This window comes from Dreissena polymorpha, chromosome 15 (assembly GCF_020536995.1).
Source record: "Dreissena polymorpha isolate Duluth1 chromosome 15, UMN_Dpol_1.0, whole genome shotgun sequence".
NCBI classification, from domain to species: Eukaryota; Metazoa; Mollusca; class Bivalvia; order Myida; family Dreissenidae; genus Dreissena; species Dreissena polymorpha.
Window position 1 is genome coordinate 5,086,927 of NC_068369.1, and position 15,962 is coordinate 5,102,888.

Genomic DNA, 15,962 nt, shown 5'->3' on the forward strand with positions numbered 1-15,962 from the left:
TGTAAGTATAGATTCAGGGCCAAGTGTGATTTTTGGATTTTCTTAAAAACCGGTTTTAACCCAGAATCGTTTGCCTTTACCGTTCAAGGATGGTCAACCCAGTCTTAAGCAAAGCAGGATATTATATTGAATAATTGAAAAAAAGGATTATGAACAGTTTTAAGCTTGAAAATACTGAAACTCTTTTTTAAATGTTAAAGCCACACACATTGCCCCTGACTTTGAAATGAAATACATGTAAATCAATACATATAGATGCAATTTGAAAGTGTGCACAATTGTCATTAAATCTATAGCCTAGTTAGCAAGTAATTGATTGTTTTTCAAAAGGTACCGATTTTAAAACAGAAAGTAGGATTTCTAGACGTATACGACCATTCATTTCGACAAACGCGATTATTTTAAAGTTTTAAAGCGCAAAAAAGACGGATTTTTAACTTGTAACCACCAGATATATTTTAATTGGCATAGATAAAATATATTTCTTATTTATACTTAAATTTACTTTGCCAAATAAGGTGTGTGGCTTTAACGTCTTTATTATCACATAGAAAAACTACGTTCAGCATATTTAGCACGTAGTCACTAACTGGCCTACGTTTAAATATGCCGATGTTTGTAAACATGCTAAAAATAGCACATGACGCACACATACCAGGAAATTACAGTACTTTCGCTTTCATGTATTTGGTACGGCGAAGTACACAAAACTTCTGGAAATGGATACGAACACAAACCGTAAGTGTTTTTTTAAGTGTTTCGTATGTTTTTTTTTCATGTTTACGATTAAACCAAGTGCTCAAATTCACAGGAACACACTTCATATGATAAAACTTCTTGCTACACATTACGATCTGGACTATCGGTTTTAACTTATATTTATAGATTAGGAAAATCGTACATCAGCCATAGGAAAACCCCACACAGTCATTCCACTAATACTGCACTGGCACAGCCCCGATGTCTAAGTTTTGTGGATTATTCGGAGCACAACTGTTGAATAAACAGCGGTATATATTTTCTCGAACCAAACGTTTCAAGGGACTTGTTCAGGTGTTTGTACCTACTGTAATTGTTATATTACGTGACACATCTGTCACGTGAGAATACAATTAAGCAGATAACAGTAGGCAAAATGACAGTTTATAAAAATGTCATATTGAATAAAGGATTATGAATTAGCGTATTAAAGGAAAATACAACTCCTGATTAATATAAATGTTCACAATATATTTTCGTTTATTGAAAGCTATTATGGAACGCGGAAAAATAATAGTTAGTGTGTAACGCTTTTCATAAAGAATTAAGCAAAAACGTGTACCGGGTTCGAACCCCAGCACAGGAACATTTTAATATCGTTTCTTTTTTAATTATAATTATTGAAAACAATTCCAAATAATTATTAAATTAAAGAACATTTAGTTTTCATGCAGATTGTTGCGAAGTGAAAATAATAATTAATGTACTGGTTAAACGTCCGCGTGTTTTCCTAGTATTGATCTTTGTACGTGGTTGTACCTTTAACCACAGTAGTGGCAACGCATACACGTCAAGGAGCCTGAGTGCCTTGAAGTGGACTTCTCTGGCGCCTGTTGACTCCTCTGCGTTGTGATAGTGCCTACCCTTGTTGGATGTATAATAAGTATACTAAAGAAACAAATTGATAGAAATATATACATGTATAGATAAACGTTTGATATCATGAGTCGGCACATGCATTATGTACATACTTGACTTACTATATTCACAACGTTACATTGTTGGCAAACTATGTTCGCAACGTTACATAATATGACTTACATGTTTCACAACACAGGTAGTAAGCGTGTGGCTATGATATTAATTAGTGAAAATATCATTTTGTATGATAAATAATCATATAATAACGAAAAATTATGAAAAAAATCACTTTCAAATATATGTATAACAATAAAACAGGGTGCATCGCTTTGAACAGCCATTACTACATAAATTGTGCAGCGATTTTCATGAATCCGGTCTTATTCAACGCAGAAATGAATTTCCTTTCTGGAAATGTATATATCTTGTTATATTTCTACACAAGTGGGTCAAATTTTAAGAAATAACACGATACACAATTCGCGTGACTTAACAGCGATCAGACAGGATAAATGAATAAAATCTCCAGGTGTAAAGACACACCTTCGCATTGGACCAATGAAATCACTCGTGTGTTTAAAATGTCAGTTGAAATGTATGTAAACAAAGGTTTCAAACGGCACTGGACAGTTAGTTTTGATGCATAATGCAACGGTAAGAATGTTTATTTTTCATACGTTTTATTGAATTATGGTATCGAGGTCCGTGAACTTTGCAGGGAAAATGCCCTTTACTCCGTGAAGATTTCAGTCTTAGATCCGGTCAGATCGATGTCAAGTGGGTCACGCGAGTTGTGTATCGTGTTATTTCTTAAAAGTTGACCCAGTATTTGTAAAATATTGCAAGACATGTACATTTCCAGAAAGGAAATTCATTTATGCGTTGCATAAGACCGAGATCGTGAAAATCGTTGCAAAATTGATGAAGTATTGGCTGTTCAAAGCGATGCAACCCGTTTTCGGGTGATTTCGAGTTGATAACCTTGTTATATATATATATTTGATAGTATTTATTTTTCAGAAAAGTTGATTTTTCGTTATAATATTATTATTTATCACTCAAAATGATGCTTTCACTAATTAAGATCATAACCACACGCTAACCACCTGTGTTTCACAACGTTGCATTTTTGACTAACTAAGCTCACAGCGTTACCTATTTAACTTATTATGTTCACAACGTACTTAAGAATATTGTATCGGGCATTAGTATACTGTTCTCAGTTCTAAAGACATATATGTTTAAATGTGCAAATAAGCCGCGTCATAGAAAAATGTGTCTTATGTCAATTGAGGCCAGCTAAGCTCCAGACCAGCCTGCTGGTCAAGAGCTACACTGTCAGCTGTAAAGTCACGTAAGGCTTAGCAGTCTCAATAGCGGACAGAATATCTCCTGACCAGCCTATGCGAATGCGCAGTTTCGACTGTAGCTACGCCGGCTGCATATTACATAAATCCCATTTTTGCGTGACGCTTATCAAATTAGATATATTAAATATGTGTAAAACATATGTCATATATATGAAGGCTATCAGCCTTAAATTATGTGCTATGTTGTGTGCAAATGTCAGGGCTTTTTTCCTTCTAAGAGAATTGCCGTTTTCTACAAATTTGACAACTTTACGATTAAAATTTTCACAATTTAAAGAAGTTTACGAGTCAAATTTTCACAATTTTAAAGAAATTCGCTACTAATTTTTTTCACAATTTTGAACAGTTTGCGAATCGTCACAATATTTTAACTGTTCGCGACATACGTTTCCACAAAATAATGGGGCCAATGCCGCATCACAAAGATGTGGAAAGGCCTTGCCCGTAGTACATATTCTGAGGGCACCAGCATAACCAGGCAACTATCCAATAGCCCCAATCTTCTAAGTTGGGTAACGAGGTATTGTGCATGATACAGTACAATAGAGACGACCAGGTGTATTTAAGTGACAATCACCTAGTACACGGCAGCTAGATTTCACAGACACCGAACACACTCTCTTCCGATACTGATTCATTTTACGTTTTATACGGGAAAGCATTATTGCACGGTTTTAGTTTTAGTATTGACAAAAACATATAAATCTACCATTTTTTTCACAGATGTCTAGTAATTTGTATTTTATCAAGTATTAATGTGTGTCTTTATATCATTCAATATTCCATTTGAATAATACCAAAAAGTAAGCATTCTAATCTCATTAATGTATGATATTTCATTGTCACATTGGAAAAAATACATACCGGTAACTTATACAGAAAAGACAATATGTTTGTAGTTGCTTTTTAACAGGCTTCTTGATCTATTTTAAACTGTATACATAAGTACGAGCATGACTTTCTATGTGAACATGTCCATAGCTCATTGCTCAAAGTGTAGGGCACAGGTGGGTAGCGTGTGGCTATGATATTAATTAGTGAAAACATCATTTTGAATGATAAATAATCATATTATAACGAAAAATTAACTTTTCTGAAAAAAAATATTTCACTATAAAATATATATATTGATATATATATATATATATATATATATATATATATATATATATATATATATATATATATATATATATATATATATATATATATATATATATATAGTGAAATAATTTTTTTCAGAAAAGTTAATTTTTCGTTATAATATGGTTATTTATCATTCAAAATGATGTTTTCACTAATTAATATCATAGCCACACGCTACCCACCTGTGGTGTAGGGGTGTCAAAATTACTGTAAGAAACATCAAACATCGCTATGTTGTTGTTAGGGTTATTTTTTGGCATGTTTTGCATGCACTATTGGTCATGAAGATTCGTACGTCATTATGCAATCAAATGCGAAGTTGTTTCTTTCATGCTCAGCATGGATAGGTCGTGCGTTTTACCTAATGCATTCAAACAAGTTTTAAAAAAATGTTTCAGATTCGCAAATTTGTGTTGTCTTAATCATATTTGTGAGGAAACAGTAATACTGAACATTTACCATGCTTTAAAATATCCATTATATGCATCTTTTGACGATATAAAAACCTAAAAATTATAAATCGTTGCAACGCGGAACTATTTAATAATTGGGATAGTTTTGTTGCTGTCGTTAAATTGTGTGACACTACGAGGATTGCTCATGTAAAATATGAAATATCACAATTATAATATACGCACGGATGACCGAGTGGTCCAAGCTATAGACTTTTACTCCAGGGTTCAGTGGCTCGAGTCCAGTTGAGGGTTAATTTTTTTCCTTCTTTAATTATATTTTTGTTTTTACTAGAGCTTTTTAGATCCAATGTTTACATTTATCAATTTAAAGCATTTAATGACAAACTTCAATACAATACATCTGTGAAAAGGCCCCTTTACGTGTCTCCATTGAATGCATTACTGTCGGAAGATAACATTTGACACGTGGTAAGATCTGGAGATGAAAAACTCTCTTAACAATCTTCGTTTATTGGTTTGTATACCGATATAGAAGGTATGAATATAACATATTTTGGTGTTAAACAATTTTGCAAGTACATGTTACGTTTCACGTGTCCCGCCAAGAATCTTTATTGCCCGGTCAAGAGCTTTGTAAAATTACAAGACACGACATCACTTGCAATCGCTCGAGTATTAAGTTATGTTCAAATTTTTAATATCCCAAAAAATGCGGTTTACTGTTGAGCAAAATATTCACTCTTATTTCTCGAATTTCAGTTAACGGTGAAACGAAAATGTCAACAGACGCTGTAGATTTTCTGTCAAAGTTAGCTTCCGTTTCAATTTGCGACGCCAATCAAGAGGCAAATACAGATCATGTTGAGCGTCTTGACAGCAGTGAACCAATGTCCGCGGATGGCAGGGCAAGTCTTCGGTCCTCTGACAGCGACCTTTATGCTCGGGGACCGCAGAGACATGGGCAGAGACAATCCAGTAAGGATACCACTCACCCATATGCTCATGGCACAGCACCATACAACACATTACCTGTTTTGACCTCTACATGTACCAACAATCAAGGACTTGTCTCCAATGTGTATTCGCCTCAAGATTTAGATCATACTTTGCTGCCATTGCTGCAAGAATTTAATAGAGACATGGCAGACAAAGTACGTGAATCAATGAAAAAAAATGGATCGAACGCCAATAACTACCCCAGCACTGCCGGAGATCTTTCGATAATTGCTGCTCCTAACTCATCCCAAATGTCATCGATTGAACTATCGCCGGAACCCGCTAATACATCGCCTTCTTCTGGATATGTATCTAGTCAGGATCCAAATCAGTGTGATTCAGCGTCGATTCCTTCCGCTGATCTTTTGGATTATGCTCTAGATCTGTGGGATGAACTTCAAAACCCGGGCGAAAATATAAACTTTCCTGATATGCCTTCTACGATTACTTTACAAACCGGCATGGGATTGAATTCAAATAACGCTTTATTCTCTACGCCGATGACCTATTGCACGGCAAGCGCAGCAAATGGACAGGCATGGAAACAACCTACACACGGATGCACTACAAATCCACCGACAGACTTTCTACAAAAACACACTGGCGTAATCAGTAACGACATTCAACCACAGCCCAATATACCAGAGACCTTGTTATGCCCAGCGGTAAATGGGACACAGGTAGGACATCCCGCTGCACCAATATTTATCCAGGACAATCAAATGGCTGTAAACGTGTCTTCACCGACGGACATAGGATATATACCACCTGTGGTTGGAAAAGTCCTCTTTCAAACGAGTTCCAATACTTTTACCAATGCATTGGATATGGATCCACAAGCAAACCACTCATCGGCACTTGTGGTCAATGGTACTAAAGATCGTGTAACTGGGTCATATAAGATGCAGCCATTTCTTTACGGAGCATCCGACCAGATTGCCATGGCAAACGTTACATATTCGCAAACACCCTCGTCTAACGAAATACCTTGTCAGATCAATACCCCTCTGTCATATTGGACAATATCCGATCAAACCAGTGCACCAGGTTCGTATCCGCAAGCACGCCTTTCAGATGGAATGTTCGGTCAGGTGCTTAATGCTCTTCAGCAACAAACATCTTCGAGCGGAACATGTGGTCAGATGACCACGCTTCGAATGGCAAATCAGCAATCGCTCGCTACACATGGAACATCCAATCAGATTTTAAATACGCAACAATACAAGCAACCACCACCCTATGGAATACCCGGGCAGACAAATGCTCAAATGTCGTATCCGCTATCAGCTGGCATATCTGGTCAGATGGTGAAAGAACAAGCAATCTTGCGTAACCGATCTCCCGACCAAGTGTACGCCGATACAAAAATGATTTACAACAGATCAGTCAATCCGGGTAGGGCACCCGGGATGCCAAATCAAATACCCTTACCGACGGCAGGCGTAATGAGTCAGCGAATGGTACAGCCGCAGTCTAATATGGGACAATATGTTCCACACGCAGATTCAGCGCCACTTAAAAATCAGCCGATTTCCGGTTCGTCACAGATACAAAGGCAATCTATGCTTGGAAGTTATCCCGTCAATTGCATGTCAGCGGGTCCAGCTTCCATTCAGCAGATCTTACCTGTTACACAGGCGCTGCAAGGAATTCAACAGTCCAGTTATACCGTTGTCAATGCAGACATTGCTTTGAATGTCAACAACAGTCACGGATTTCAGACCGGCCTTGTGTCAGTCTACAATGGTTGCTCTCCGGGACCTCAAGTCGTCATGCGACATCCTATTTCTTGTATCGTTAGTCCGAATGGACAAAGCGGACCCATGTATATAGCAATACAGCCTAAACTCTCTGCTGACCAAGCTTGCCAGTCGTCCAACAATGAGAAGGCTCAACAAAGTCGCAAAAAACGCGGTACCAACATGAAACGTAAGTTTTTATAGCATAATAAAACCGTTTTCGAATGAACATTGTTTTATATTGTTTTTTTAATTTTTCAGTTGTCAAAATTGTTGAGTTTCAAGTAGATTTTTGTCTGGTGTTAATACGGATCTCTACAACTATGTAAACCCCTTTCTAATCCCGATATGAACAAACGTTGCATTCAAATGAAAGCTTATCTGATGTTTAATATACAAATGATTACAAATTTGTCAGCTTTGTTTTTACCCACAGATAGGTGTATATTCCCCAAATTATTTCTTATTCTTATTCTATCGATATAGTCCGATTCAATTAACCAGGAGACGAACATAGATCGCTTCATATGTCGGGTTGTACAAGGGTGTAACTAGATTGCGTATGCTATTATTTACTATTTAATAAATATAATCACATAATTTGTCAAAACATCCCTGATGGACAAGCATTTTCTAGTAAATTAATACAAACGTTAAATGTCATTAATACCACATTAACATGTCTGACAAAAATAAAAATGTCTACATAATAATATTAGTCAACATAATCCTATACGTTTGTTTGGTTGAAGGTAACTTAAATTTACTAGTCTTCGTATTCATGACATACACAACAACTCTACGTGACCATGTTTATCTTGCGATGTTGACCTTGAAAAATAACTACGGTGTCTGTCTGCTTATTCATGATTGTTCATGTCAATAAAAACAAGTATTTAAAACGCTATAAGTTATCTGACGGAGATATTTACTTTAGATTATACAGCTGATTTCGTAGGGCAAAAATCGGCCGAGGCAGCAATTGCAGTGGTGCCGAGCTTAACTGTGAGGGACGCTTCGGGTGACACACCCCTTCATGTGGCTGTCTGCAGGAATGACCCTTACCTAATTAAAGCCATGTTGAGCCGTTTGGAACACGAGGGCCAGTTGAAATGGATGGACTGTAAGAACAATAAAGAACAAACTCCACTGTATTGTGCGGTTTTTCTGGCGTTCCATGGCGTCGTTAGCGTACTTGTTGAGAAAGGGGCTGATCCAAACTGCATGGCAGTTGTAAGTATTACTTTCAATTTTAATAACGAATACGTTAGTAGGCAAATTTGTCAGGTTGGAGGAAAAGAAGACGCATTTTGATATTGCGGTCACCCGATCAACGCTCAAGAACACATTCGCTTGTATAAAGAAACTGCATTCTGAATATTAAATATCTATATAATCATTTGAATAACGATCAGTTACTTGGGAGTAAAGAATGACGCCTATTGATTTCAGGTAAAAATGCCAAAAGACAATGCCACAGGAGCTTGTCATATTAAAGGGACTGTCCAACAGATTTTGTCATGTATTAAAGCTTGTCATTAACTGCTGTAAATGCTTTATATTGATAAATTTAAACATTTGAACTAAAAATCTCCAGTAAAAAATAAGAATACAATTTTAAAAAGAAGAAAAAACGTTAACCTCCACAGGGCTCGAACCACTGACCCCTAGAGTCATGGAATTTTGGAGTAAACTGTCTCCCAACTTTACCACTCGACCATCCACGCTCACGTCAAATGCGGAGGTATTTTTTTGCTATATAAGCAATCCTCGTAGTTCGCCAAAATATCGATTCGCGTCGAACGACGCTTTTGACTGTTGGACAGTCCCTTTAAATTTGTTAGCGCACAATATATTTAAAACGCATTGAAATATGATTATGCAGATTGGTCTAGTAGTTACTTGGTTGAAAAGGATGACGCCTATTAAGTTTGTGGTCATCAGGTCAAACGTCAGGGTCACAGGGGTTTGTATCATAAAATTGCCTTCCACTCAGTTTCTATATAATGCTTTTACCGCTTATCATCTTAATTGCTATTCTGGTTACTTTGTTAGAAAGAAGAAAAAGGCCTATTGTTTTTAGGTAACAAGGGCTTTCAAAATGAAAAATACGACTTTATAATACATAGACCAATCTTAAGATCATACAAATTACTATGCAGGTGAGTCTTGACTAAGGATGAACATAATGGTTTTAAATCAAGATATCTACGGTTAAGTTCGGATGCAAGGCTTTCTGAAAGGCGGGGAGGGGAGGATAAAGTCATTTGTTTTCCCCGACATCGCCAATAATCTTATTGTAGGTAGATCAACTTAGCTGTTTTGTAAACTTTTTTTATACATTTTTCAATTTCCCAATCTTTATTTAAAAACGGAATGACATTTAGTTATTTTAATTTATGTATAGTTAATTTAGAGAAAATTATCGAATAAAGCAAAAATATCGAAAACGTAATCTGGAATACATACAAAACTTGAGTATCGGCGCAAAAAGATTAGGTTGGTCCGGTAAGTGGAAGCATACAACTTGTTTACACCTTAAAATGAACTCTCTCTTGTTCTTATATAATTGCAGCATATTAAAGATTCGAATGGCAAAGAAAAATGTAAGTCAGCCATCCATGTCGCGTCCAAGAACACGAAAGAAATGGACTATAAACGCACGCTGAGTGCGTTGCTGAAGTCGGATAAGTTGAATATCAACAATACAAACAACTCTGGTCAGTTTACATAAAATCCTCTTCATATCAGGTCAGACTGGAAACAATGAATTCCTGCATGATATTTCATTAAAGACTGCTTTATACTATAATGATCAATTATCATAGAGTAGTTACACTGGAATTGCGTAGTCATGTCAGCCAAGACTGCGTTGCAGTTCAATCATCTATGATAAAAGTGTTAAACTAACATTTTTTTGGTCGAATCTACGTTTCAATCAAGACAAGTTGCATTGTAATCTTATTACTTAACGCAATACTGTGTTGTTTTAATCATCCATATTTCTAGACGAACTAGAAAGCTCAACATTAAAGTCTAGGCAATGTTACATGGATTTCTTGTCAATTAAGGCTAATCGTTACATTGTATTCAATCATAATACAAGCTTCGAGTAACCATCCGTAGTTTGGACCAGATTCTATTAACATATTAAACAATGCAATCCTCTGCATTTAAGACAATACTATCTTACCCTTAAATCCTCTATATTTCAAATCGTCTATACTTCAGGCCGCTCTGCGCTACACTGTGCGATACTAGCCCAGAGTAAAAATCCCGACCACGTGAACAGCGAGCCTACTTTGCGTCTGCTCCTGGACGCCGGTGCTGACGTCAGAATGCGGGTAGATTATGCTTACCTTCTTGAATCCAAAAGCATGTCAAAAATAATCTCATTTCGTAATTTTTTGCTCCTTGAAGGGACGCATTAAGTAATCTCATCGTCCGTCAATCTGTCAGTCCGTCCCATTTTTGTGCGGAGTGCAAGACCGGAAGTTTTGAAGGGATTAATCATATAATGATAGAGGGATTTAAAGGGAACAGCACATTTAGAGAACAATAGCCTTTTTTATTTGCCATTGTCCTTAAGTTGATTTCCATGTGTTGAGCATAACTCCCATAGTAGTAATGGTATACACATTAAAATGTGTACATGAAGAACTATTAGATGAAGTGCTTAGTACAAGAACCACGCATTTGTTTATCAGTATTTTTTGGAATTATTGCCCTTTATTATTATTTTTTTTGTAAAAGTTTCGTTTCTATTTCCTTCTTATTTCCTTTTCTGTTATATATTTTTTGACATAGCATGTTACATACATATAAGTTATTTAAAGAATGGTTCATATACATGCAATTGAAGGCTGTATATAAATATAGTTGTAACAAGACTATTGTCAAGCAATATAAGTCCCCTCACGGCTCCACCATTGTCAGAAATTCCAACATTTTCAGATTTTGTTTAAATATATTTGTTGCCTTAGCAACCAGAATTTTTGACGTAGGAACAAAATGAAATGACGTGCATAATGTCCATATTGCCATCTATCCATGTTTCAAGTTTCATGAAAAAATATTTAGAACTTTTAAAGTTATCGCAGGATCCAGAAAACCACCATTTCAGCAGTATTTCTAGTCTATTTGTTGCCATAGCAACCAGAATTTTTGACGTAGGAACGAAATGAAATGACGTGCATAATGTCCATATTGACATCTATCCATGTTCAAAGTTTCATGAAAAAATATTAAGAACTTTTAAAATTATCACAGGATCCAGAAAAGTGTGACAGACAGACTGACTGACAGACTGACAGACGGAGCGCAAACCATAAGTCCCCTCCGGTGAAACCGGTAGGGGACTAATAAAACATTCACCTATAAAACATATAGTTATATATTTCAATAATCTTATCGTCCGTATCTTGTGTGGAGCAAGTATTGAAAGTATGTAAATGAAGATCTGGTAGTGATCGATGACATAACAAGAAATTTGTCATTAAAGGGGTCATAACAATTTAGTATTACAATGGAAACAAGATAAGTATTGATGCAAAGCATCAAAGGGCGTCGGGAATTTCAGTGTAAAAGGCACTCAATGAAGTTACTTGGAAGGATTTTTTTCTACTGTAAATATTAATATATTGGCCGATTATTTTAAACAAAATAGAAAAAGATACTGGCATAACCATTATCTATGATGTTGTGTTATAACCCCCAAATAACATTATCTATGATGTTGTGCTATAACTCCCAAATAACCATTTTCTATGATTTTGTGTTGTAACCCCCAAATATTTCATAGTTCATTTTATTTACATTGGTTTCCCTTTTTTTACTGGCATCCGTATGCAGTTTTAATTAATGGAACAGAACTGTGTAGGTTTTAAAAAATCTGCTTCATCTTGTAAGCGTAATTTCATATCTTTCTCAACTTCAAGGGGAGATGATTCTGTACTTATTCTTACGTTGCTCATTTACGATAGAGGTTGAGTACTCATTGATATGAAACACACTGTAAAAGTATTAATGTGTTTACGAATAAAGCTGCAACGATTCACCAACAGCTCGATTCGATTTCGATTTCAGACACTGCGATACCGATTTTTTCGATTCGATCCATCTTCAAACCTAGTTTTATCATATATTTACTCTTATGCCTCAAAATTAACATTTCTGTTCAAATGTGATTTCAATAAAACACATAAAAAGAAAAGCAAATTAGGAATTTTAATATACAAACTTCTGACTAGAAGATTGTGTTGATTACACAATAATATAAAAATTAAATAAATAATCATTAGAACGTATCTGGAATCAGTTGAATGGTAGTACTATCACTATTATACTTTTACCCAAAACCGCTATAAGCATGTCTACCATTGTGTCATGACAGTACCACCTGTTACCTGTAGGACAAATCACATTCTCTTATAAACTTAACAAAATTCCAACAGAAATAGAACTACTTTTCTGGCTCGCGACTTCAGTTGTTGCACTTGTGCGAGCTCTTAGTCTTGCTAAATCAACGTTATGTTTGTATTTGACATGTTGCATTAGATTAGTGGTTGAGCCGGACTTAGCGTACGCCACATCCGTGAAGCACAGTTTACACTTTGCTTTATCGGTAGAGCTACCATCCCGAAACCCAAAATACTGCCACACTTTTGATCTTAGCTTCTTAGGCGCATCTGATAATTTCAATTTGTCGGCAACAACTTGTTCAGCCATTTTGACGCTTTTTCCGAAAGTAGACCGTAACGCGCTTATTGATTGGATGACTAAAGTAATAAGCAACCAATCGCGCGCGTCGTAATTACAGGTAAAGATAAAACCTTCACCTTCCCGTATCAATAGTCAGAATACAGCGTGCTTTACGTATCTATGTATATATATGTATATATGTTAAAGAATCGAATCGAATTTGGTAGGTTTGGTATCGTAATCGAATCGAAGCATTTCGAATCGATTTTCGATGAATCGGATCGAATCGTTGCAGCTCTATTTACGAACCCCCACCCACCCTCTCACACATATATTTCATGGGCTTAATAAAAACAAAAAAATGGTTACAATAAAACAGCATATTTATTTAAACTGAAATGTCTACATCAAAACAAAAAGTTAACATAGAACACAAAGAAAATAATTTGATTCTACTGTGGCTCGAACATTGGGCCTCTCACATGTGAAGCGAGCGTGTAACCACTACACTACGGAACCGCTTGGAAAATCACCTTCTAGCTAAGATATTTATAAGCTATTAATAGTCGGTTTAAATGTTAACCCGGAAGTTTAAACGCTGGATAGTGAGCGGGGTTAAAGGTCCATACCAAAGGGTCCATACCACTGGCAAGATACGGGCCAGGCCTGCGGCCTTCTATATGTGGTTCTTAAAAAAACCTGTAGGAGGACTTGATAGTAATGAGACTGGGGTGCTGTGATGGTGCTCCTCATTGATAAGCGGCTGCTTCCTTTATCAAGACTCATTATTACAATATAGTAATACGTATCGCGCTTCGCGCTCTATAGCGCCTTTATTAGTAACTAGGTGCTTGCTAGGATAGTGGATCAAAGAAGTTTTGTTTTTATACAAAACCAGAAAGTTTCACCGGTTCGCGTATTTGCCCAGTCCCTGTGATCTTTTATTATTGCCCAGATCCTGTGATCAGTTATTAATTAAAACAATTAGCTTTGCATTATTTGCAATAAATGTTGTAGTAAATGTAATAGGCACAAATGCAGTACTTATTTACACTAATTTTCACACAAAAAATCACCACTATGCAAGATATTCTGACAACAAAAATATATAAATTGATCCGTAAAATAACTTCTCATCCCATAAGCGAAAAAAAAACGTATTACATACTAGTCGCCGCACTTCAGTGCGACGCCAATAATTAAAACAAAACATGATATATTTGTAGTAGTTCTCCTTGAATGCTGTGTGTTTTTTTAGTGCATACATACAGTGTCTCGGAGTGTCAATAGCTGGAGATGAATCTTGCAACTTAAAAGAAGTGCATATAAAATTTAATGTACCACAACATTCTCATCCATATTTACATGGTTATTTTCCTTTTTGTAGAACTCAGTTATTCTTCTACAATTTATGATGATATTAAGATGAATCTCAATAGATTTACAGAGAACATTGTGCGTAATTGAAGAGTTCATTAACTATAACTCTCTTCTCAGCGTTTTGGCATTTTTTCTCGCTAAGTGCCCAATTACATAATCTAATTGTAAGGTGATAACCGTAAATGAAACAGTATTAAAGTCAATATGAAACGCCATTTATTGATAGACAAACTCGAGATGTTCGGGAAGAAGGACAATACAGTGAAACCCCTATAAACAGGACACCTCCGGGACCGAGAGAAAATTCCGGTTTAGAGAGGATTTCGGTTTAGAGAGGAAATTTACACATCCACCCAACTTTGTTGATATTTTCAAATTTCTTATCATTGTTAAACCGACTTTTGTTGGATGAAGACTTGTTTTCCAAAATGGGACATGTTCACAGACTTTCATAAACCATATTTCTCTGACAGCATCTTGTGTGTAGGTTTAGGCAACATCTCAGACTCACGTGTATTTGATATTTATGGAGTTATTGTCCATTGGTTAATTGTCTTGTGCAAAGCATAATAAGCAGTATAAAATTAATTATCATGAAAATGCATATATTAAGTTAGGGCATTGAGATTTCTGTTTTTCTATGAATAAATATCATGTCTGTTTTCTCCAACTTTGAAGTTTGGATCAAAACGACACTTCGGAGCCATAGAGCACTAACAGATAAAACTCTTGTTTTGTATCACACAGATGAACAGGCAGTTCGGTTTCTTTGATAAAAACACAATGAAAAGACACGCGAACGCTTATATATATATATATATATATATATATATATATATATATATATATATATATATATATATATATATATGTATGTATATATATAAACATAATATTTGTAAATGTGCTCACATTTCATGCATTGCATGTACAACTAAATTATTATTTAAGTCAATTGTTCCTACAACTAAAATTGTTATTTAACGCAATATATTAACGTATCCAAAATTTAATATCCCAAGAAATTTACAAATTCTTATTGTCGTTCTTTAGGACAAGGATGGTCTGACACCCCTGATGCATGCCGTGATTAAGAAGCAAGTGAAGCTCGTGAAGTTCCTGATCGAGTATTGTGGAGGGAAAGGTGGGAAGGCGGAGGCGATCGTCAAAGACACGGACTATCACAGACGAACAGCGCAGGATATGGCTTCGGAAATCAGAGATACGATTGGAACCGAAATATGGAACATTCTGAACAATGTCTGTACATAGGACACCATTTTTGTTCTTTTCTGAAAAAAAACGAAGTTGCGTGTATTTTTGTTTTTATTCGAATTTATATTGTCTATATTCGTGTTGTTGTGTTTTATGGGTCTACCTTTATCTATGAAAATGTGTACATGAGTTATTTATTGAAGTTTGGTGTGTCATCTTTGATACATGCAGAACCTGTTTTGTTTCTTACTTTATTTGCAGATGTGTTGATAAAGTATATCGGGTTACTCCGTCGTGTTTGGAACTTTGTCCTTCAACAAACGATTTCGGCTCGCATAAGACAGGGTAGCAGTGTTCATCAGTAACACAATGTTCAGGAC

At 35.8% G+C, this 15,962-nt stretch overlaps 1 protein-coding gene across 6 annotated transcripts; it reads left to right on the top strand.

The window, feature by feature from the left end:
• Window positions 1–579: 579 nt before the first annotated feature.
• Window positions 580–15,869, top strand: LOC127861246 (uncharacterized). 6 transcript variants are annotated; one of them, XM_052399660.1, is made up of 7 exons: window positions 580–738; window positions 5,312–7,477; window positions 8,225–8,520; window positions 9,863–10,007; window positions 10,519–10,631; window positions 15,421–15,627; window positions 15,844–15,869. In XM_052399660.1, the coding sequence occupies exons 1-7, from the start codon at window positions 720–722 to the stop codon at window positions 15,850–15,852; spliced, it is 2,955 nt and encodes a 984-aa protein (XP_052255620.1). In that variant the 5' UTR covers window positions 580–719; the 3' UTR covers window positions 15,853–15,869. The 6 variants fall into 6 exon arrangements, with proteins under 6 accessions (XP_052255620.1, XP_052255619.1, XP_052255621.1 ...); XM_052399663.1 differs by adding an exon at window positions 886–1,010 and having other exon boundaries at window positions 625–738; window positions 15,421–15,869; XM_052399659.1 differs by having other exon boundaries at window positions 15,421–15,869.
• Window positions 15,870–15,962: the final 93 nt, after the last annotated feature.

Excerpts from the sequence above, each read along its gene's own strand:
- LOC127861246 (XM_052399659.1), top strand. Across the intron at positions 8,521-9,862 it reads ATCCAAACTGCATGGCAGTT|CATATTAAAGATTCGAATGG; the intron begins GTAAGTATTACT and ends ATATAATTGCAG. Across the intron at positions 10,632-15,420 it reads GTGCTGACGTCAGAATGCGG|GACAAGGATGGTCTGACACC; the intron begins GTAGATTATGCT and ends GTCGTTCTTTAG.